We start from the raw sequence: 23,639 nt of genomic DNA, 5'->3' as shown, positions 1-23,639 counted from the left end.
GAAACAATTTAGTAAATACACACATGTGTGTTTAGGATGAGACCAAAATGACTATACCAATGTTCAGTTCAAAGAAATCACAGGACCTCGGGGTTCAAGGGGCCCTAAGGGTCCTCTACTTCAAACACCCGTCTACTGTTTTCCTTCTTCCCTAACATCTACAAGAGGCCATCCAACTTGTGCCAGGACACGGGCAGTAACGGAATTCACCATTTCCCAAACGCTCAATCTCACCTTTATCTCTGATTTCTATGTGCTGGGGAACAATCTTTTGGTCTCACTACTGTCCACTGAATCCAATGTTGTTTAATGCCCATTTTACCCTCTTTCACATGAAATCGTTCCAATATTTGGACGTTTCTTCCCCTCAAGTTTTCTCTGAAAATTAACTTTTCCTGTTTCCAGTTCCCTCACCGTTTTAACTGCTCTCTTTTGAGTAATTTCCACTTTGTCTTTTTTGGTTTCAGTTTCATTTCCTAAGATTGTCTTTTCCCCGTAGCACAATCAGTCCACTGTCTCTCGTCCCCAAATTCATTTCACTGCTTCACACTTCTGTGCAGGCCATTTCTTGTGCCTGGATGCCCTTCGTCCTCCTGAATGCACACCTATTCTACTCAACATGTGCCTACTCATATTTCAACACCTACCTTAGGCCGCATGATCTTTATGAAGACTTCTCTGTACACCCTGAGGTCAATTCAATTTAATCTCTTTGCCTCTGGACCATCACTAAATCTTGCATAAACCGGCATTAATGCACCTAATTGTGTCATAATTATTTGTCCCCATGTCTTTCCCAGTTACTAGACTATGAGCTCATTCACACTAGTTGTTTTATTCATGCTTCTCTTCCTGAAGCCTTAACACAGTGCCTGGCCCATGGTAAAAATAAAATAAATGTTAAATCAAAGTTCTGAGTTAAACTAAAAGTCAAGCATATCCAGTTAACATTTCCATCACAGAATGGAAAAACTACCTTCCTCATTCTCAATACCGTACTACTTTTAATGCAGCCTTAGGTCAAAAAGGATTTTGGAAGCCACATGACATCTTTAAACATATGAAACTTTTTCAATTAAAATGCCCATGAGAATGCAAGCTGGTGCAGCCACTCTGGAAAACAGTATGGAGGTTCCTCAAAAAACTAAAAATAGAACTACCCTACGACCCAGCAATTGCACTACTAGGCATTTATCCACGGGATACAGGTGTGCTGTTTCGAAGGGACACATGCACCCCCATGTTTATAGCAGCACTGTCAACAATAGCCAAAGTATGGAAAGAGCCCAAATGTCCATCGATGGATGAATGGATAAAGAAGATGTGGTATATAGATATATGTATATATACAATGGAGTATTACTCGGCAATCAAAAAGAATGAAATCTTGCCATTTGCAACTACGTGCATGGAACTGGGGGGTATTATGCTAAGTGAAATTAGTCAGAGAAAGACAAACATCATATGACTTCACTCATATAAGGACTTTAAGAGACAAAACAGATGAACACAAGGGAAGGGAAACAAAAATAATATAAAAACAGGGAGGGGGACAAAACAGAAGAGACTCATAAATATGGAGAACAAACTGAGGATTACAGGAGGGGTTGTGGGAGAAGGGATGGGCTAAATGGGTAAGGGGCACTAAGGAATCTACTCCTGAAATCACTGTTGCACTATATGCTAACTGATTTGGATGTAAATTTTGAAAAATAAAAAAATTTTAAAAATGCCCACGAGGCTTCTTCACAAGGCTCCTCTGCTATAATGAAAATGAATTGCTTACTTTATGGAAATTTCAACTTTTTCTCTATATAGCAGCCAGAGAAATAATTTCAAATTTTTTCTGGATTATGTAACTCTTCTGCTTAAAGCCCCTGTCAGCAACTTTCCATCGCAATCAATTAGAATAAAATCCAAATAATTTTCCTTGCCTGCAAGACTGAATGTGATCTAATTCCTGCTCTCTCCTTACCCTCCCTCACCCTCCCCGTCTTTGTGAGGCTCCTGCATCCTTCTATCCATGGTCTTTTTATTCTACAGTGTGCCTTTGGCCTCACCTCAAGCACTTGCTGCTTGGTCTGTCTGGGTCACCAACAACTCTAGTACCCTATCATCATGGAGGTCTCAGGTCATATGTCCCAGAGAAGCCTTCTCTAAATACCCTATTTAGAGTTGCCCTCTAGCAGTCCCCCATCTCTCTATAGCCCATTGCCTTGTTTTATTTTCTTCCTAGTAGTATTATTAAAATTCTTATTTTTAACCCATTCACTTATCTGAACCCCCCCCCACCTCAAAAAGAAACTCCAAAAAAGCAGTGACCTTTCTTTCTTACTCATTCTATGACAATAAATTCTTTGTGCTATAAAATTTGTGAGATGAGCCAATGATTCTTTGCTAGTAAATTACCATGTAAAAGCCTATCTTACAACAGTTAAATTACCTTTCACAACTTCAGTCACTAAAGCCTTCCCATTAGTCAAAGATAAACAAAAGGAGATGTTTTGAATATGGCTTTTCGAATAAACTGCATCCTTAGAAACTACTCTGGAACCTAAATGATACAACACTATAAATCCTGAACAAATGACTTTATAGTTCTGTCCTCCCTTACCATAGGGTCAATTAAATGTCAACCTACCGGCGAGGAGAAGCTCAACAGCTGCCAATTCTCCAATATCAAAAAGGTCACTAAGGATAAAGGCTTCTTTAATGAGCTGTTCAGGAAGAAGTCGGGTCCCCTGTTGACCCTGGATGGCGACTCCCTCTGTACTGGCTTTCTGAACCTTTTCGTGTTGCTGGACATTTTTTGGCTACAATGGCAAAAATAAATAAAATCAGGTGATGAAATAGTATCCTGGAGACAAGGTCTTAATTATTACCTAGAGAAGTTAATTCATGATAAGGTAGATTGGTCATGTGACAAAAGAAGTACTGTTTATCAGACGATCTACAATTAGACCTTTATGAGGTAACACTTCCTATTTGTTCCAGCACTTTACGCTATTACTACCTTCTCAATAATTGCCCCTGCTAACCTCTGAAATACAAAATTTTGAGAAAGCACAAACAGTATACTATTTTTCAAGTCTGTAAGAAACTTTTCCAGTTATACATTTAATAAATAAAAACATAAGGTCTTCAAGAGGGAAATAACAAATATATACAGGAATTGTTGAATCAATCAGTAGGGCTAGTGATAGTTTATTAGTATATTATGTAAAATGTAGTCTTATTCCCAAAAAAATTCTTACTTGGTTCAGATAGTTAACAAATAACATATAGTATAGAATTATTTGATGGATCACAGTCTTAGAAATTTATATCTGGAAGAAGGCCACATAGGACATTTAAATCCAACTCCTCTATTAACAGATGGAAAAGCTGATGCCCAGGTAAGTCAGGTGACCTCCCTGTCCTACAACTCTAGTGGTAGAGCCAAGACTGGAACTCAGCTCAACTGGCTCTCAGGGTAGGGCTCTTTCTACTAAAGAGAGAAAGAAAAAAAAAAAGCTAAAAAGCAAAAGGTCATTTCTGGTAAGACAAACGGTTCTTGTTAGTCTACAAAAGAAAATTATCAAACAGCAAGGAAAGGAATTTCCAAATAAGAATTCCCTACACTGAAGTATTCTCTCCCTGGTTGAAAGGGATTTCAAGATGCAGTGAGTAAACACACAGGAATTCATTAGTTCAGCTAACACAACTTACATAACATTATGAAGAGTTAAAATGTTGAAAGTGTACCTGGAAATAAACAAAATAATCAATCTTACTGAGCTTAGATATATTAACTATACGTCAGAAATTCCAAGGACACTCACAATTCTGGAATATACTACACTTTATAAATTGCATTCAAATATTACTAAGATATCTCCTGGCTAGAGATAAATACATATTAACTTCTATGGAGAACAAAAAGAAGATAATAACTGCTCCTAGGAAAAATTACAGTTTTAGAGAAAACTTGAATCAGTGGACTAGGACAAGTACAAAAGCATATCCAAGAAGCAAAAAAGAAAATTTCCTACTGGGTTTCTGAACAGTGAGATGAAGTCAGGTTTGTGTTTCTTCAAGATCATGTCAAGAAGGTGGACAGCTTCAGGTTGTCTTCTCCAAAGAGCATTTCCCACTGTTTGCCAAATGTCTTTGTACGGACCCCACAGACTAGCAGCTTCAAGAAAAAATCGATAAAACCAGCATCAAATACGACACACATGTGGAAAATAACATAAGGTTGCTGTCTACATATTTCAGTCACACTCATCACGGCTACTTTTAAATATGCAGAGTTAGACATATAAACCAAACATTAATATACAAGCACACGTATCAGATTTCTCAAAAACAATATAAGCATCATTTTGTCTAGCTTAATGTAACATAAAGTAAATCCCAACTTGAAAGTGGAATATCTGCTATGGTTTTCCCACTTTATTAGCTGTATGACACGGAGCAAGGAAATAACCTCACTAGATGATATCTACATCATAGGGGCAAAGGGATTAAATGAGATAAACTAGGTAAAACACACATTACAGTGACTGGCATATCATAGGCATTCAATAAATACAAATCCCTATCATCCAAATAAAAGCAGGAGTAGGGACTAAAGATCAGATTTTGTAAAACTTAGCAGCTCAAAAAAAAAAAACAAAAAAAAAAAAAGGCAGTTTATTTTGGCTAGCACACTAGCTATTAAAAAACAACACAGAGGGGCGCCTGAGTGGCTCAGTCAGTTAAGTGTCCGACTTCAACTCAGGTCATGATCTCACAGTTTGTGAGTTCGAGCCCCACGTCAGGCTCTGTGCTGACAGCTCAGAGCCTGGGGCCTGCTTTAGATTATGTGTCTCACTCTCTCTCTGACCCTCCTCTGCTCACACTCTGTCTGTCTCTCTTTCTCTCTGAAAAATAAAATAAACATGAAAAAAATTTTTTTTAATTTTTTTTAAAAAATTTAAAATGTTTTTTTAAAAACATAAATATGGAACACTTTTGTAAATTTATATAAGTAATACTGAGTTTTTGCCATGTGCTACTGAGCGTGGTTCTGAGCTCTTTCTGCGGATTATTTTATTTCAGAACACTATGAGGTCAGCACTCTGTCTTCTTCCATTTTATAGATGTGGAAATTGAGGCAGAGGGGGCAAGAAACTCACCCAGGGACACACTGGATACATGGATTATGAACCCTGGCAGTTTGTCATCAGAATGTGCCTTAACTACTAAACTATATTACTTCCATACCTAACACGTGGAAAATGAAAATGTCTGAAATAAATATAGGTATTTCTGACACATCTGGTAAGTGAAATTAAGATCATATCTAGACATACCTAGGCAAATTCATCTAAACTCAGCCAAATTCACTTATCTAAAAATGTCTTATCTAAAAATGTTTCAGCCCATAAATAAACAATAAAATATTATAGGGGACAGGAGAAACAATCTGATCTTTAAAAACTCAAAATCAGGGGCGCCTGGGTGGCTCAGTTGGTTGAGCATCCGACTTCGGCTCAGGTCATGATCTCGCAGTTCGTGAGTTTGAGCCTCGCGTCGGGCTCTGTGCTGACAGCTCAGAGCCTGGAGCCTGTTTCAGATTCTGTGTCTCCCTCTCTCTCTGCCCCTTCCCCACTCATGCTCTGTCTCTCTCTGTCTCTCAAAAATGAATAAAGTTAACAAAACATTTTTTTAAAAAAACCTCAAAATCAAATTCTGGAGACAGAGCATACATAAGTGAAAAATCTCAATAACAATAGTACAAAAAAGGGAATATCATTGCTGACACAAAAAAATAAGAATTTCAAAAGATCAAAATGATGGTCAAGAATTTCTAAGGGATGGCTGCACTTGTGCGGCAATTTGGGGAAAATCTGGGTAACAAAGCACAGCCAAGAGAAAGCAGGAGCTAAGGCTCAAAGGCAGGTGCAAAAGTGTAAAAGAGAATTCAAAGAGCCATAGTGGAATTAAAGAGTAACGGCTTTCAAACTTTTGTGACTAGAACCCACGGTAAGAAATATTCCATATCTCAACCCAGTAACTACATAAAACTGAAAAGTTGTATATAAAATACTAATATTCATTCAATCCGTGCACTCTGATATTTTGTATCATGTTATTTTATTCATGAAATAAATTTATGAAATTCATGAAATATATTTTAGACCCACTGTTTGAATAACACTCCCTAAAGACCCAAGTTTCTGTTTGTAAACAATCAGATATGGTGCCCATATGTGTTTATAAAGACTCTGAAAAGGAAACTAGTCAAAACCAATCAGTCACTCCAGAAACGTGGAACTAATCTATAGCCTGAACTGTAAACATGTTTAACTTCTCTCTGAGAAAGCACAAATCCAAACAAACCTACCAGGGAAGTAAGATGGCATGATAATGCAACCTAATTAAATGTGTTAAATGTTCACTGTAGGATAAGCAATATTGTCATAAAAAGACAATGCATTGGGAAAATTCTTTTAAGGGGGAAAATGTGCATGGTGAAGAATAGACTAAAATGGTCAAACCACATCATTCATTCACTCAACAAGTATTTACTGAGGACTTCCTATGTGCCAGGGACTACAGACCAAGCAAGATAGACAGTATGCCAGTCCTCATGGAACTCAGAGATTGACACAGAGGAAGACATTAAGCACAGAATTCAAAATACAATGATCAATATAATAAAAGATGATGGAGAACTGCTAGGAGAACATATAAAAGGGAGAACCTAGGCTAACCTAATCTGAAGGGGAGGGCAGGAAGCCATAGGTCTTTGGTGTGGGGATGTGGGAGATGGGAATCAGCAGGTCTAGACCTCACATTAAGAGTAATCAGTCCACTCCCTGCTTTGCTTCTATTCTTGACAATCTTCTGATTAAAAAATATCATTTATTATGTAAATTTCTAGAGTAAAAGCTGTGCTGACCAACCAACATGAGTACCCATGCAGATACACTTCTCATTAAAGATCAATAGATTGAGGAGCGCCTGGGTGGCTCAGTTGGTTAAGCATCCGACTTCGGCTCAGGTCACGATCTCGCGGTCCGTGGGTTCGAGCCCCGCGTCGGGCTCTGGGCTGATGGCTCGGAGCCTGCTTCTGATTCTGTGTCTCCCTCTCTCTCTGCCCCTCCCCCGTTCATGCTCTGTCTCTCTCTGTCTCAAAAATAAATAAATGTTAAAAAAAAAATTTTAAAAAAAAAGATCAATAGATTGAAATACTAGTTTACATATCTGTCTTTTTTGAGTCTGATTAGAGAAAATCAATGACTAGGATCCAATCAACTCTGGATACACTAACAAATAAGAGCTCAGGCCTGCCAAAACGAGAACCCAACCCCTAAATCCTGTAGACCACAGTGAGGTACTAGTTGGCTGATGGCTAGCTGACTCCCCTAGAGATCATTTTCTTAGCTCTCGATACCTGCAAAGGATAGAGTAGGTTTGAGCCTCAGATTCCAGGCCAAGATGGAATTTTTCCTATTAGTAAGTAGAAAAAGTTTCAAGTAGTACGTGACAACACAAAACTCATAGTACAGGGCACTGGTGTGGTTGCTGGATTAAGTAGAACACCGAGTGTCAGGAACCAAGGATGAGTGGTGGGTAAGCCGCTAATAAGGTGACGCAACCTAAAGTAGGATGAGGGCAGTCAAACCAAAAGAAAAGGCCTCTTAGAAGAGCCAGAACTGGTAACTGATGGGCACAGGGTACAAAAGAAAGGTATCAAGGGGTGCCTGGTTGGCTCAGTCAGTTGAGTATGTGACTCTTGATTTCAGGGTAGTGAGTCTGAGTCACCTGTTAGGTATAGAAATATTTAAAAGTAAAATCTGTAAAAAAAAAAAAAAAAAAAAAAGGCATCAAAAATGACTCTAGGCCAACTTGAAATCTGCTTAACCACAGGTATTTAAAAATTCTGACAGGGGTGCCTGGGTGGCTCAGTGGGTTGAACATCCAACTCTTGATTTCAGTTCATTTCATGATCTCATGGTTTGTGAGTTTGGGCCCCATGTTGGGCTCCACACTGACAGCACAGAGCCTACTTGGGACTCTCTCTCTCAGGCTCTCTGCCACTCCCTCCCTCTCTCTCAAAATAAATTAATTCATTGAAAAAAAATCGGGGCCCCTGGGTGGCTCAGTCAGTTAAGCATCAGGCTTCAGCTCAGGTCATGTTCTCATGGTTGTGGGTTCCGGCCCTGCGTCAGGCTGGCTGCTGACAGCTCAGAACCTGGAGCCTGCTTTGGATTCTGTGTCTCCCTTGCTCTCTGCCCCTCCCCCCCCAAAATAAACATTAACAAAATAATAAATAAATAAATAAAAATTCTAACAAAGAGCTGACAAAAGTACATTCTCTTTTCTAAAAGTCAACACTTAATATACAACAGAACCTCTGAAGAACCAATAAATTTCTTTGTATTAAGCATACTTAGCCATTATAAGCTGACTGAGTTCTAGAGAAAAACTGCCCCCCTTTTAGGAGACAAGGAGGAATCCATTAACTGGTCAAAAATGTACCAAAAACCTCATGTCTACTGGCATCCTTAGTCTGTCATTAACATCAATCCACCACAGAAGGTAAGTGCAACAAAGAGTTTTCACTGGTTTGTCTTTCGTTGGCTAATTTTCATAAATATCTTTCTGTGATTACAAATGAAAAGAGGCTATAAATTCTTCCAAATTACTACTTATGTAGTAAGGAAATCATTTACATCAGCAAATCACATTTATTCACTCATTTATCATGTACCAGGTACTGGTGAGCTTACAGTGTAGGCACCAAACACAGTAATCATGTAGCCAGACATAAGGGTAATGTCGAACGCGGCCAAGTGCGATGAAGGAGAGGTACCCAGGGCAAGAGATCACAGAAATTGAGGAACCTGACCTGGTCAAGGAGGTCAGGGAAGGGAAGGATTCCTTGAGTAAGTGATGATTAGGACAAAATCTGAAGATGAAGAATGGAGTTAACTGAAGGGTAGGAGGTAAAGACATGCATTCCAGAAGAGAGGACAGCGTGGGTTCCCATGGTAAAGGTACACTGCACTCCCAAAGAAGCGAACAAGCCAAGCGCTAGAGTTCAGAAAACAAGGGTAGGTAAGGGAGGCAACCAGCACAGCAAGCAGAGGTCCCTAGCCCATGTTAAGGATGTTGGTCTACACCCTAAAAGATCAAACAAGATAAAGACTTTAAAGGTCTGCTTAGTGCTTAGTGAAACAGAAAAGCAAGTTAACCTTACTGAGAGCTGTTTAGGAGGACGGGAAGAGACTAGAGTGAGTAGAGGAAGAAGGGGTATGGAAATGGTACCAGTGAATAGTGACAAATATCTTGTAAGGTCTAACTGTGAAAAAGAGTAAGAGGACGGTAAATGGAAGGAGGCATGAGATCAAGATCAAAAGGGGCTAGCCAGTGACTGCCAGTGGCCAGAGGGGGTAAAGAAAAAAGATCAAAAGGGAAGGTAAATGGAAAGAGAAGGGTAATAGGGAGAAGGGCATAAAAGCTGGGATTTAACTTAGATACAGGGAAATGGCTAAAAAGGGTACAGATATATCTAGGTTTCTAGGCTTGGGGGTGAACAGAGAGCTCATGCCTATTGGCTTCTATTTTGTTTGTGACTAGGAGGCTGAGGGGTCAGATGGAAGTTACAGATTTCAAGAGGATGGAAAAGGTCCGAACTAGTCACTGCTCTGAACAGGACGGGGGTGACCAGACTGCCACAGAAGGCCTGGTTGTTTACGATAAGCCTGTACGACCACTCAGCTGGGAGGATGCAGGTCACAATACCAGCAAATCATGCAGCTGCAACTCAAGCACAGGTCTTAGACTCTACAACCTCTATTTTTCCCTGTCTACGTCTGTGTGTGTGTGTGTGTGTGTGTGTGTGTGTGAGCACACGTGCACGCATGTGGGGTTAAAAACACCTAACGCACAATCTGCAATCTGAAACATCTTTAAGTGTACAGCTCAGTACTGTTAAGGGCATTCACACTGTTATACAACAGATGTACAGATCTTTTTTATCTTGCACAACTGAAACTCTACCGGTTTAACAACTCTCCATTTCCCCTTTCCCTCAGGTAACTAATATTCTTTGTTTCTGTGAGATTTGACTACTTTAGATACCAAATACAGATGGAATCATACAGTATTTATTTTTGTGACTGGCTTACTTCACTTAACAGAACGTCCTCAAGGGTTTATCCATGTTGTAGCATGTGACAGGATTTCCTTTTTAAGGGCAAATCATATCCCATTCCAGGTATATACTACATTTTGTTTATCCCACTCATACATCTATGGCTGCTTATATACACATATATGCATATACATACATACATACATATATATATATATATATATATATATATATATATATAATTTATTCTGACTGGTGGCTGTGAAAAATGTTTCTTTTCTATGGTGTCAATTACCCACTTCTGTCACAAGTCCTTATTATACAATGTATACTCTTTGCATTAGTGGGTAACTCCTTTTCTTCCTTTCTTCAATGATTTATGTTTACTGATAGTAACTTGGGACATGTACTAAAGAAGGGATATAACCACACATACAACATGCAAGCCCTGCTTTTATGATTACATCTGGGTAGGAGACTGGGACAGCAATATTAAGAACAGAACTTCATTACCAGCATCCATATACATATAAACTTGATGTAATAAAATGAATTAGGTTGCACTTGTAGTTTAAGTACCTAAGACTGGCTTACCATCATTTGTTGTACAACCTTGGGGAAATTAAACACCCTAAGCCTTTATTTCCCAATCTGTATTTAATAGCAGCTACCCCACAGGTGTACAAAACGGATTAAATGAGACAATGCAAATAGGATACATAGTACAGTGACTGGGACAATCCTTCATCATTATAAAATAATTTATGACCGTGTTTCTGAAATGGTTTGATTTGAAAAACTCAAATTTAGACAACTTTACAAGGATATCAGTCCTGTGGAAAGTAGAACGAGCACCCCCACACATACACCAAAAAAAAAAAAAAAGACTGCAAGACAGGAAAAGAAAAAGGGCCCAGTAAATCTCACTCGAGTGAGATTCTCTACTAGCACTTACCACACAGAAACGCTCTTAATTAAATCGAAGAAGCTAACTGCACCTCATTCTGGGCAGGAAATTCTCCGTTTTCAGAACCTCTCTACCCTGGGCAGGATTTTGGGCATCCTTGCCCCGCCCATTAGGCGCCAGGAATTGTGACAATCAAAATGCACCCAACTCTTTCAAAAGACTCTGGAGGCGGTACCGCCCAAAGTTGAGAATCACCAAAAGAGAACCCACCCCAAATCTTCCGGAGCTCCTTTTACTACCTTCTGGATTCTATCCCGCCCAGAAGATCTGCTCTAAAGGCAGAGGGGTATACGGGGGCGCGCGCCACATGCGCAGAGCTGGGAGTCATCTGCTGAGTCCGTGGCACCCCCGCCCCAGCCACCTTCCAGATTGCAGACTTCATAATCCAAGATCCTCCCTTCCAACAGGACCGCTCAACATCCCTGAGGGGCTGCGCTGCCTGCTGAGGTGCTAGCTTTCAGCCTGCGCTCCTGACTGATCATTATCTCGGGTCCTCCGGCCTCACTGCCGGAGACTTGCGTATCTTGGCGAAATCCGGGCCACCGACACAAAATGGAGTGGGGAGTTGAAGGAACAAGGCTCAGCCCCGGGCCGCAAGAGACTGAACGCCGGGTTCCAGTGGACCAAGCCTCCTTGCCTCCACCCTAAAACCCCAACTCGAGGACTGGAGCCGCAGCGCCGACGCGCGCCATTCAAACTGGAGAGGGGTAGGACTCTAGGCCCAGAGCGAGGGAAGAGCAGACACCATCCCAAAGTGGAGGCCTGGACTGCGAGGAACCTCACAGTCCGGATCTCTCCCTGAAGAACCGGACGTTGCCCTGCCCCACCGTTTCCCTTCTGCCCCGGTTGCCCTTACCCGAATTTACCGCCAACAGCGTCGCCATCTTGGAGGCCACTAACGGAGCCCTCCTGCCGCACGGAAGCCCCAGAAAAGGGTGAGGCTGCCCAAAGCTATGCCTGAACAGAGAGGTACCACGCTGTCTCGGAATGTCACGCTCGACACACTCCGGCGGACGAAGACTTAAAAATCTGCCCTAGGTCACATATGTCAATTTTCGCCGCGATATTCTCATTCAAGTTAGGCGAGGGCAACCCGTTCCGAGACGCGAAGTCCTCGATATGACGTTGGTCGTGCAGTGCATTCTGGGACTTGTAGTTTCTTTTTAATGATAAATGAAGTTTAAGCGCATGATAAGGCTAATTATTGAAATTACGGCTCTTTATGATATTAAAAAAGCCGTAAACTCAAGTCGTTATCTCTATGTCAAATGAAATATTCCTTGCATCTCTCTCTTACTTTGAGGAGTGTAGTGGGGTGCAAGGTATCTAAATCTAAAAAAGCCATTTATTTGATCAGTTACAAACTAGGTTTTCATTACATTTCAATATGTCAAGCAGACTGCGTCAACGTAGTTGCATAGACTGAAACAAATCAAAGTGAAACAAATAACTTTTCATTATGACATTTTCAAACGTATACAAAAGTAGAATAACGAACGCCCAGCTTCAATCACGTGGCCAATTCCTGTACTCCACCCCTAACACAAGATATATTTTTGAAGAAATTTCCAGACAGATCATCTCACAAATACCAAATATTTTTCTACCTCAGCACCCCCAAATATATGGATCTTTTTTCAATTATTAAATTTTAGTTTGCTTATTTTCAAATTAAAATATAGTCATTACCATTTACTATCATATGCCAGATGTTTATTACAAATTTGACATTATTGGACAAGGTAATAATTATTATGTCATCTCATTTAATCCCCTAAACAATCCCGCTAGGTAAATGGTGTAATTATAGCTGCTTCTCTCAGAGATGTTCCACATGCCTTACAATTTCAGTTTGTCAACTCCTCTAGCATTCCACTGAGGCTGGGAGGAAATAAGAGTTTATATTTCTATTTCACTGTTGGAAATCAGAATTACATAACGTAGACACAATCAAAGCAGACATATTCATTCTTTTGAACAAATAGTATTCAGTGACACAATGTACATTAGGTGGAACACAAAAGTCACTGATGAGTTGTTTGAAAGTCATTGTTTATATATAGACACAGATGCCAGACTACCATCAAAGTGGTTTTAAGGAGTGAAGGGGAAGGGAGAATGAAAAGGCAAAGCGATATTTCCCGAAGTTTAGCGTGAAAGTGAGAAAAATATTGAGCAGAAACTTGGCAAAGTGGCATTTAAAGATTTTTCTCTCTCAGCACAACTATTACAAACCCCCCTCCTCCCTGCATGCCCACACACTTCCCTCTAAGTAGATCACTTTGCTTTCGATGAAGAAACACTTCAACTTCCCGCAACTCCTCCCACCCACCATCACACTTACAAGGATTCTTTCACAGGTTCCTCAATCCATAGCAATTGGGATATTGGGATATTGCCATCATAGCTCTCCTACAACTGCTCTCAGTGTGGTCACTGATGGTCAACTAATTCCATGGGCACTTTTAAGAATTTCTTAGAAATTCTTTTGTTTCTTTAATGTTTATTTTTGAGGGGGAAACAACAGTGTGAGTCAGGGAGGGGCAGAGAGAGAAGGAGACACAGAATCCGCAGCAGGCTCCAGGCTCTGAGCTGTCAGCACAGAGCCCGATGCAGGGCTGGAACCCAAGAACCATGAGATCATGACCTAAGCAGAAGTCAGACGCTTAACCAACTGAGCCACCCAGGCACCCCAAGAGTTTCTTAGAAATTCTATTTCTCCTTGACTTATGGGGTACCTGCTGGTTTTCGTCCTATCTTTCTAGTTCTTTTCATGTTTCCTATGTGGACTTCTCTTCCTCCTCTCACCCATTAGATGTAGCTCTTTCTGTCATTCCCCAAGCTTGTTTCCTCATTCCACATGCTTTCTCTGGGAAACCTTATGGCTTCTTACTACCAGCTGTTCACTGCTGAATTCTGTATTTGAATCTGTAGTTCAGTCCCCTCTCCTGGGCTTCAGATTTGTATATCAAGCATGTCAACTTCACATGTCTACTGATTGTCACACGGCCATCTCAGAATCAATTAATCTGAAACTCAAATTAGCACTTTCCTCTGAAAATTCTGCCACCTGTATCCAGTCGATTGCCAAGGTCAGAAATCTGGGAGTCATTCTGTATGTTTCCTTCAATGGCCAAATCCTATTCATTCTATCTCATAGATATTTCTGGAACCCTTTTCCTTTGCTCTGCACCCTGTTGCCATTGTTCTATTCGGGTCAAGCTCCTTACACTTGTATTTTGCAATAGCCTTCTCACGGGTCTTCCTGATTTCCATCTCATCCTCCTCTCATGGACGTCAAATTGATTTTCAAATACACAAATCAGATTATGTACTTGCTCTAATCAAAATTAATCAATGACCTATCACCTAAGAGTAATATTTGAAAACTTCTGGATTTTTTTAAGGTAGGCTCCATGCCCAACATGGGGCTTGAACTCAGGACCCTGTCTACCCACTGGGCCAGCCACACGTCCCTTGAAAACTTCTCAGCAAGGTACTCATGCCACTTCCTGATCTGATTCAGCTTCCTTCTTCAACCTCCTCATCCTCACTCTTCCTCAAGCTCTTTTTGCTGATCATTCTGAACTATTTTCTATTTCCCCATAGACCATACTTCCTTGTACCACATAGGAATATCTTTGCACCTGCTGTTCTATATGTTTGGAATGCCCTTCCTTCCCTATCCTTTGACCACCCACTAGATTAACTCCCCAAATATAACCCGTCTTCCAAGGCTAAGGGCCTGTGTTAATTCTGCTTCCCTGTGCTACCTTTGATTCCACCAACGAATCTAGGCGTTTCTTTCCCTACATCCGTATTGCACTCTTAACCACCCCTATCATAGTCTATGTGCTATGATGATTGTCTCTCCACTAAAACTGTTAGCTCCTTGCAGAAGATGGTTACTAAAAGGCCCCCAATGAATCACACATCCCTGAATTCAAGCTAGTGTGTAATCATCTGCCAAACCGAATCTGGGTGGGCCTTAAGAGTTGCTTGGGCCAAAAAAATGCAGTGGAAGTGATGTCGGGCAAGTTCCAAGGATTTAAGAGGTGTTGCTGCTTCAACTTTTCCTCTTTTGGTGCCCTGAACATCACATACGGAGAGCTGAACTCTCCTCCTTGAGGATGAAAGACCACGAGTGGAGAGAGTAGAGAAGCCGAGCCAGCCTCCACCTGTTCCCGTTATCCCCACTGAGACGCCAGATGCAAATAAGGCCATCTTGGTTCCTCCAGTCCTAGCTGAGCCACCAACTGACTGCAACAGGGTCAGTGAGCCCAGCCCAGATTCCAGAATTGTAAGTGAACGGCTATTGTTTTAAGCTCCACTTTTATGGTTTGTTATGTTCAATACACAACTGATTTACTCCTAGAGAGCAACAACTGTGTCTTCTTATATTTAGGTTCCCTGCTCCTGCCACATCTCTGGCTTGCAGTTACAATTCAGAAAAAGACAATTTGCAGAGCCTCATGCTTCTGTGATCTACCGGAATAAAAAGAAGGCACATATAATTGTGGTTAATAGTACAGACCCTAGAGCCAGGTTTCTTGGCCTCAAGTTCGGTTTCCTTCACTGACCTGTGAAGCCCTCCTTATTGAATCAGTTTTCCCAACTCTAAATGGGGATGATAATATTAGTAACCTCACTGAAGAGTTTTCTTTTTTTTTAATATTTTATTTATTTTTGATAAAGAGAGACAGAGCACAAGTGGGGGAGGGGCAGAGAGAGAAAGAGACAATGAATCTGAAGCAGGCTCCAGGCCCCGAGCTGTCAGCACAGAGCCCGACGCGGGGCTCAAACCCACAAACTGCAAGATCGTGACCTGAGCCGAAGTCGGATGCTTAACCGACTGAGCCACCCAGGCACCCCAAGTTTTCAACAAGCTTATTTGTAAAGTGTTTAGAATGTGCCTGGCACAGGGGTGGGTGCCTGGGTGGCTCAACTGGTTGCGTGTCTCGCTCTTGATTTCAGAGCTGGCCCTGAAATGCCAAGTAGGGTGAGAGAAGGGCGAACAGACAGAAGCTAGAAGAGGAGACACAGATGGGAAAGACAGAGAGGGGGGAAGACCTGGGGGAGTAGGGGAGCAGTGACAGAGAGAAAATGAATTATACACTCATCCATTCAAAGTATGAGCTTTTGGGGACACCTGGGTGGCTCAATCGGTTGAGCATCTGACTCTTGATTTCAGCTCAGCTCATGATCCCAGGGTCGTGGGATTGAGGCCCATGTCGGGCTCCATGCTGAGGATGGAGTCTGCTTGGGATTGTCTCTCTCTCTCTTCTCTCTCTTTGCCCCTGTCGCCCGCTTATGCTCTCTCTCTCTCTCTCTCTCTCAAATTAAAAAAAATGATGGGGCACCTGGGTGGCTCAGTTGGTGAAGCAACTTGGTTTTGGCTCAGGTCGTAATTTCAGTTTCATGAGTTGGAGCCCCTTGTCAAACTGTGCCGACAGTGAGGAGCTCGTTTGGGATTCTCTCGCCCTCTCTCTCTGCCCCTTCCCCAATCGTGCTGTCTCTGTCTCTCTCAAAAGAAATTAACTTTAAAAATAATAAAATTAAATTAAAATTGTAAAATAAAAATAAACTATTTCTAAGGCAAAATAAATGCTAAAGGGAGGCACAGTAAATGACTAAAAACTAGTTTAACCAAAAGTGCACTGCAGGGGTGCCCGGCTGGTGAGTCAGTAGAACATTCAACTCTTGATCTCACTTGGGTTGTGAGTTTAAGCCCCACATCGGGTGTACAGATTACTCAAAAAATAAAATAAAATCTTTTAAAAAACCCACTGCAAAAGTGGAGGCATGCAGCAAGTATAAACAATGTGGTTTCTTTGGGGTTGGGGTAAGGACTGTGTCCCAGTTAAAAAAAAATTTTTAATGGTTATTTTTGAAAGGTGGGGAGGAGCAGAGAGAGGGAGACAGATGATCGGAAGCAGGCTCCACAAGGACAGTAAAGAACCCGATTTGGAGCTTGAACTCACGAACCATGAGATGATGACCTGAGCCGAAGTCGGATGGCTTAACTGACAGCCACCCAGGCGTCCCTGTGCCCTAGTTAAACTGATCTACTTGTCACGTCCCTCAGTGTCCCAACTAGTTGAGTTTTAAATGTATACACTAAGTGCTTTGAGATCTTAAAATAAGGACAGTTATCTCTTATTTGGACTCTGGAAAATGAAAACTAGGTAAAATTACATGAAGGAGGTAGCACTTGATAGGATTTTGTATGATCTTGAAAGTGTATGGGGGTGGGAAATGGGGGGAACAGATCAGTGAAAAAGTGGCAAGGGTTTAGTATTTACTGGGCTGCAACAACTTCTCTGGACAAGGCTTAGAAATATAGATGAGGGGCGCCTGGGTGGCTCAGTCGGTTAAGCGTCTGACTTCGGCTCAGGTCACGATCTCGCGGTATGTGAGTTCGAGCCCTGCGTCGGGCTCTGTGCTGACTGCTCAGAGCCTGGAGCCTGTTTCGGATTCTGTGTCTCCCTCTCTCTCTGCCCCTCCCCCGTTCATGCTCTGTCTCTCTCTGTCTCAAAAATAAATAAACATTAAAAAAAATTTAAAAAAATATATAGATGAGTTTCAAGCTCTGTGATTTTCCATACCCCGCCCAGTGGAGGACCCAGTGATGACAGATTCATCACTATGTGTTGACTCCAGTCCGTGGCCAGATACTGGTTTGCAGATGAGGAACCATTGGTTTTGGAGCACTGATGGTCTCTGGTGGAATAGGAAACAAATTTGCACTAGATTTTCCCCTAGAGATACACCAACTACAATGCAGCAAGTAGATTTGTGAAAAGCTTCCCCTTCCTAGGCTGCATTATCCCAGTAGCCTCCTGACTGGTCGTCCTGCCTCTAGTCCCACTTACCTCCAACTTACCTTCCACACTGTAACCAGAGGGATCACTTCATCCTCTCCCCAACACACCTTCACATCCTCGTCCCTGACCCGAGGGGAAGTCTACTTCTCAGAACGGCCTACCAGGCTCTTCATGATCTGGCTCCTACCGCCCTCTTCAATTTAATCTCACCTCTACTCAGGCTCTCTTCTTCAGTGACTGCTGCAGCGACTTAAGGAGACATACATTCTCAGCTCCAGCTCCCCAAGACCCTTTACCCAGCCCCTTTCTTCATGGGTCATTCCCTCTGGCTGCTGTATCACATCTTCCCTCCCTCTGAATCTTCGTTGGCCCTCTCTTCTTTGGCCCCCTCAGCTGGTTAGTCCTCTCAGGAAATCACCTTCACCCCACCCCACTCTTACCTGAGGCTAGATTAAATGCCCTTCTGTGTTCTTCCAGAACGTATTAGAAGTTGCCCCAACTTTGTCTGGCTGTCCTTCTGGAACACAGAAGAGTAGAGGTACTCAGTAGGTACCCAACATACATGTGCTGAAAGACTGAGGGTGAGGAAAGGTCAAGTCACTGTCTCATACCCATTACCAGACTATACTGTGGGCTCCTTGAAGACAGCTTCATGAGCCACCATCTCTCTTGCAAGCCCCTGAAAACTCTAGGATAAGAAAGCAAGAACCCTCTTTACCTGATAGATGGACTACAACACAGACCTGAAGGGGATACGGTACTCCATATTTCCTTTTATGAGGAGCACCAGGGCTCCAGCTAAGGGATTGGCTGGTTGAGTCCCCTTGAGACGTTTTCCTATCGGCACGTGTGACAGAAGGTGCATGACACAGAACAGGAAAATGAGTAGTAAAAGTACTGAGGGGGAAGTGTGGCATTTGTTGTTTGTTTGTTTTCTTAAAGATGTTGTGTAATTGAAATTTGCTAAGAGGGTAGATCTTTTTTTTTTTTCAAGTTTATTCTTTTTTTTTTTCTTTTTTTGAGAGAAAGAGAGAGCACAAGCAGGAGAGGGGCAGAGAGAAAGAGGGAGACACAGACTCCAAAGCAGTTTCCAGGTTCTGAGCTGTCAGAACCATGCTCAATGCGGGGCTCGAACTCATGAGCCATGAGATCATGACCTGAGCTGAATTCGGTCACTTAACCTACTGAGTCACCCAGGCGCCCCTTAACCTGATGAAAAGGAGTCTGGATTGTACTCTGGGAATTAGGAGGGCGCAAGTGTGTGAGGAGAGTGGGGAATTACTGAGGAAAGCAGAATTCTGTCTGAGTGAGATGACAGAACACAGCATTCATCCCATCAGAAGAACACTCCAAGAGAAACTATGTACAAGAAACAAGAAACCATTAATTGAAATAAACTACTGCACTGTTCAGGATGCGATGTGGCCTCAGAAACAAAGGACAATAGGAAATGTTCCCTAGTGCAGACAAATGAAAACGAAATAAATTTGAAAAAGGGGACTTCAGAGAAAATTCCAGATTAACATGAGGCTGTTGTGTGGGTCGTTTCTCCGCTTCCATTTGGTTTAAGGATGTTCTTCAGTGATGGGTATTTTGTATCTTCTCTTCCCACTTCCTGGCAGAGTTGAGATTCAAGGAAGAGACTGATAAACAATGTAAGGTACAGCATGCTGGTGGAGTGGAGGAGAGACTTTTTTTTAATGTTTTTTTTTAAATTTTACTTTTATTTTTTATTTTTGCATAAGCAAAAGAGACAGAGTGCCCAAGTAGGGGAGAGAGGCAAAGAGATTCCCACGCTGAACGTGGAGCCCAGTGTGGGGCTTGATCCCACGACCCTGGGATCATGACCGAGCTGAAATCAAGAGTCGGACATTCATCCAACCAAGTCACCTAGGCACCCTGAGGAGAGACTTTTAAGACAGGTTGCTTGGAATCTAGATTTCTGCTTTATCGTGGGATAGCAAGCAAGTTATTTCAACCTCTCTCAGCCTCAGTTTTCTCACCTATTAAAACATATAATACTTTCCTTGGAATGCTGTGAAGATTCAGTGAAATAATGTATGGATTTAGCAAAAGACACTTAAAAGACATTCAGCTGTAATAATAGGACAATCAGATTAAAGAAGAATGAGGGTAAAATGTGGGAATTAAAGAAAAGAAAAAGGAACCATGGAGTAAGAGTGTCAGATAAAGATATATGAATGCAGTGATAACAATAGGGTAGCATCAGTGTATTCTTTTAAAAAAATTTTTTTTAACATTTATTCATCTTTGAGAGATAGAGACAGAGCGCAAAGGCAGGTTGGGCAGAGAGTGGGGGAGACACAGAATCCGAAGCAGGCTCCAGGCTCTAAGCTGTCAGCACAGAGCCTGATGTGGGGCTCAAACTCACCACTGTGAGATCATGACCTAAGCCAAAGTCCGATGCTTAACCGACTAAGCCACCCAGGCTCCCCTAGCATCAGTGAATTCTATTAATGAGGCTCCCACAGTATTAACTCAACCATGGCACAAAACCCTATACATATCAAATTGCACATTTAATAAGCACATAAGTGGTAATAAGACTAAACACTCTTAAAATTAGATATAAAATTGATGTGGCTGCAGGAAGTCAGAATTTAATTTACGGTGATTTTAAGATTTCAATCTCCAGCCACAAGTAAGACAATCCCAAAGCAAGCTAATCATTTTTAAAATGTAATTTAAGGAAAAAAAAAAGTACTGGGGCACCTGGATGGCTCAGTTAAGCATCCAGCTCTCAGTTTCAGCTCAGGCCATGATCTCACGGTTCATGGGTTCGAGCCCCGCATCCGGTTCTGTGCTGACAGTGCGGAGCCTGCTTGGGAGTCTCTCTCTGCCCCTCTCCCTCTTTGCCCTTCCCCTGCTCTTTCTCTCTGTCTCTTTCTCAAAAATATAAAATAAAAACTTAAAAAAAATTTTTTAAAGGTACTATCTAGAATTTAAATATTGTTGCTTTTTAGTTTCTGAAATTACAACTTCGTAGTACCTAGAGCAAGGCTGGATACTCATTATTTTTTATTGTGAATAAATATACATAACCTAAAGTTAACCATTTTTAAGTATACAATTCTATGTCTTTATGTACCTAGAACAGTACATAATATCCCATAGTAACTGATCAATAAATATTTGTTTAATGACTGAGTATACAGGAGAAAAAAGTTGGTACACAAGGCAGAGTTAGATTGAGAAAGAATATCGAGAAGGTTCCAAGAAAAAAAAATCACAAGAAAATTAGAAAAAATGTCAAAATGAATGAAAATTATACCTCTTGGAAAAGCAAAGCTAATTAGATGTATGTGGAAGAAGAAAACAATAAATAAATGGAAATCAATCAAATAGAAAATGGGAAAAGAAAGAGAAAGTCAATGAAATCAATCATTTGTTCTTGGGGAAAAAATTGATAAATCTTTACCTTGATTAATCAAGGAAAAAAGGAAGAAAAACACAAATTGCCAATATCAAGAAGGAGGAAACATCACTTCAGATGCTACGTGCATTTAAAAGATAGCAAGGGCGAGCCCCTGGGTGGTTCAGTCAGTTGAGGGTCTGACTTCAGCCCAGGCCATGATCTCGTGGTCCATGAGTTTGAGCTTCACATGGGGTTCGCTACTGTCAGCTTGTCAGCACAGAGCCCATTTCGGATCCTCTGTCCTACCACCCCCTCTCTCTCTGTGTCCCTCCCCCATTTATAGCCTCTCTCTCTCAAAATAAATAAATTAAAAAAAAACATTAAAAGATAGCAAGGGAATACTATCAACTGCATGCCAATATGTTTGACAGCTTAAATGAAATGGTCAATTTCCCTAACAGACAAAAGTTGCCAAACTAGAAAACCGACATAGCTTCCTATCCGCTGATAAAATTGAACTGGTAATGATGAACCATTTTACAAAGAAAATTCATTCTAGGCTTCTATAGCTTATTTGGTGAATATGTTAGCAAATGCTTAAGAAATAACAACCCTATACAAAATCTTAGAGAAAACAAAGGAGTAAAAACTTCCCAGTTTATTTTAGGAGGCTGTTTTTAACCTGATAAAGTCAAAGACGTTATAAGAAAACTACAGGCCAATATTACTCATGAACATAGATACCAAAATCCTTAATAGGATAAACCACTAAAAACAGCGAAACACATTCAGCAATATATAGATAGGATAATACATCATGACCAAATGGGCTTTAAAAATTCAATTTTAGTAGTTTCTTTTCGATCACAGAGGGACTCTTACTAATTTTATTTTATAAGGCGAGTAAGTGGCAAAGAGAATTCTAATGTGTTTACCCACAGATGCTACTAAGCCAGCAGAAATCTTTGGATAGGCTAGCCCAGGTCCTCTTTCTACAGAACACTAGTCACAAATCTCGGTCTTTTACTCTTCTTTCCCCAAGAAGCCAAATGGCTCTGTTAACACATTTTTGCCTTCTTTTGGTTTTCATTTTTTCCAGAATGAGTCCAATCGGCAACCTCGCGATGAGCTTGGGACACACTCTTATCTCTGGATCGGGCTTGGTCTTCCACTTTCTTTTACTTTTTTAAAATTTATTTATTAAGTTTGATAGAGACAGAGCACACCTGTGGGAGAAGGGCAGCGAGAGATGGAGAGAGAGAGAGAGAGAGAGAGAGAGAATCCCAGGCAGGTTCCACACTGCCAGCACAGAGCCTCACGTGGGGCTCAAACCTACAAACTGTGAGATCATGACCTGAGCCAAAGTCAAGAGCCGGATGCTTAACTGACTGAGCCACCCAGGCGCCCCAGTCGTCCAATGTCTATAACACATTTGCACTCTCTTAGGATGTGCTATGATCTTCATGTTTGTTTCCCCCCAAATTCAGAGACTGAAGTCCTAATCTCCAATATGATGGTATTAGGAGGTGAATGAGATTAATGTCCTTATGAAAGCAGCTCCAGAGAGCTAGCACACCCATTCCACGAGAGGAGGATGCAATGAAAAGTATGCGTCCTGGGAGAGGGCCCTCACCTGACCATGCTGACACCCTGATCTTGGCATTCCGTCCTCCAGAACTGTGAGAAATCTATTTTGGCTGTTTGTGAGTCAGTCTCTCCTATTTTGCTACGACAGCCTGAACGGACCAAGACAGGGTTGCTTGCAAATGACCATTTCATGCCAACAGCGTAGTCACTATTTTAGCTTATGATCGTTATTAATTTCACTCTCAGATTAATTATTTGGCAAATTAATTGTTTAAAGGCTAACTCACTAAGGAGTTTAAGGGTGGAGACCAACTTCCTCTCCAGCTAACTTGAAGCAACTCGCTGAAGTGCCTGGCTCAATGGAACAGATGAATGAATGAATTGTAAATCTACAAGGAAAACCTTTTTTTTTTTTAATGTTTATTTATTTTTGAGAGAGAGAAAGAGAAGGAGCACGTGCAAGCACACGCGAGTAGGGGAGGGGCAGAGAGAGAGGGAGACAGAGGATCTGAAGCGGGCTTTGAGATGACAGCACAGAGCCTGACGTGGGGCTCGAACTCACGAACTGTGAGATCATGACCTAAGCTGAAATCAAGAGTATGATGCTGAACCCACTGAGCCACATTGTTGGCATCCCAACAATGACCGTTTTTTAACCTGATTCCCCAAATCTAGGACATTTTATTATCTTGTTACTATTTTATTACGCACAATTTCACAAAATGTTTGCTTCCCTTTTTGTAGTGTGTGTGTGTG

The 23,639-nt window shown here is 41.4% G+C and overlaps 1 protein-coding gene across 3 annotated transcripts in view; it reads right to left on the bottom strand.

Annotated features, from left to right (window-relative positions):
* Window positions 1-23,639, bottom strand: part of NUP205 (nucleoporin 205) — a 119,826-nt gene that overhangs the window by 73,601 nt on the left and 22,586 nt on the right. For 2 of the 3 annotated variants that reach the window (XR_006212906.1, XM_007076258.3), the window contains exons 1-3: window positions 11,953-12,036; window positions 4,032-4,174; window positions 2,642-2,813 (exon numbers count right to left, since the gene is read on the bottom strand). Coding sequence is in view for 2 of the 3 variants with exons in the window: in XM_007076258.3 (XP_007076320.1) it covers window positions 2,642-2,813; window positions 4,032-4,174; window positions 11,953-11,980 (343 nt within the window). In the remaining variant the exon portion in view is untranslated. Of the gene's footprint in view, window positions 1-2,641; window positions 2,814-4,031; window positions 4,175-11,952; window positions 12,037-18,360; window positions 18,438-23,639 lie in introns of those variants that run through there. The other variant, XM_042973062.1, reaches the window with a different exon arrangement.

Source organism: Panthera tigris, chromosome A2 (genome assembly GCF_018350195.1).
Source record: "Panthera tigris isolate Pti1 chromosome A2, P.tigris_Pti1_mat1.1, whole genome shotgun sequence".
Lineage (NCBI taxonomy): Eukaryota > Metazoa > Chordata > Mammalia > Carnivora > Felidae > Panthera > Panthera tigris.
The sequence above is the reverse complement of the archived record's forward strand: the minus strand, read 5'-3'. Positions and strand labels throughout refer to the sequence as shown.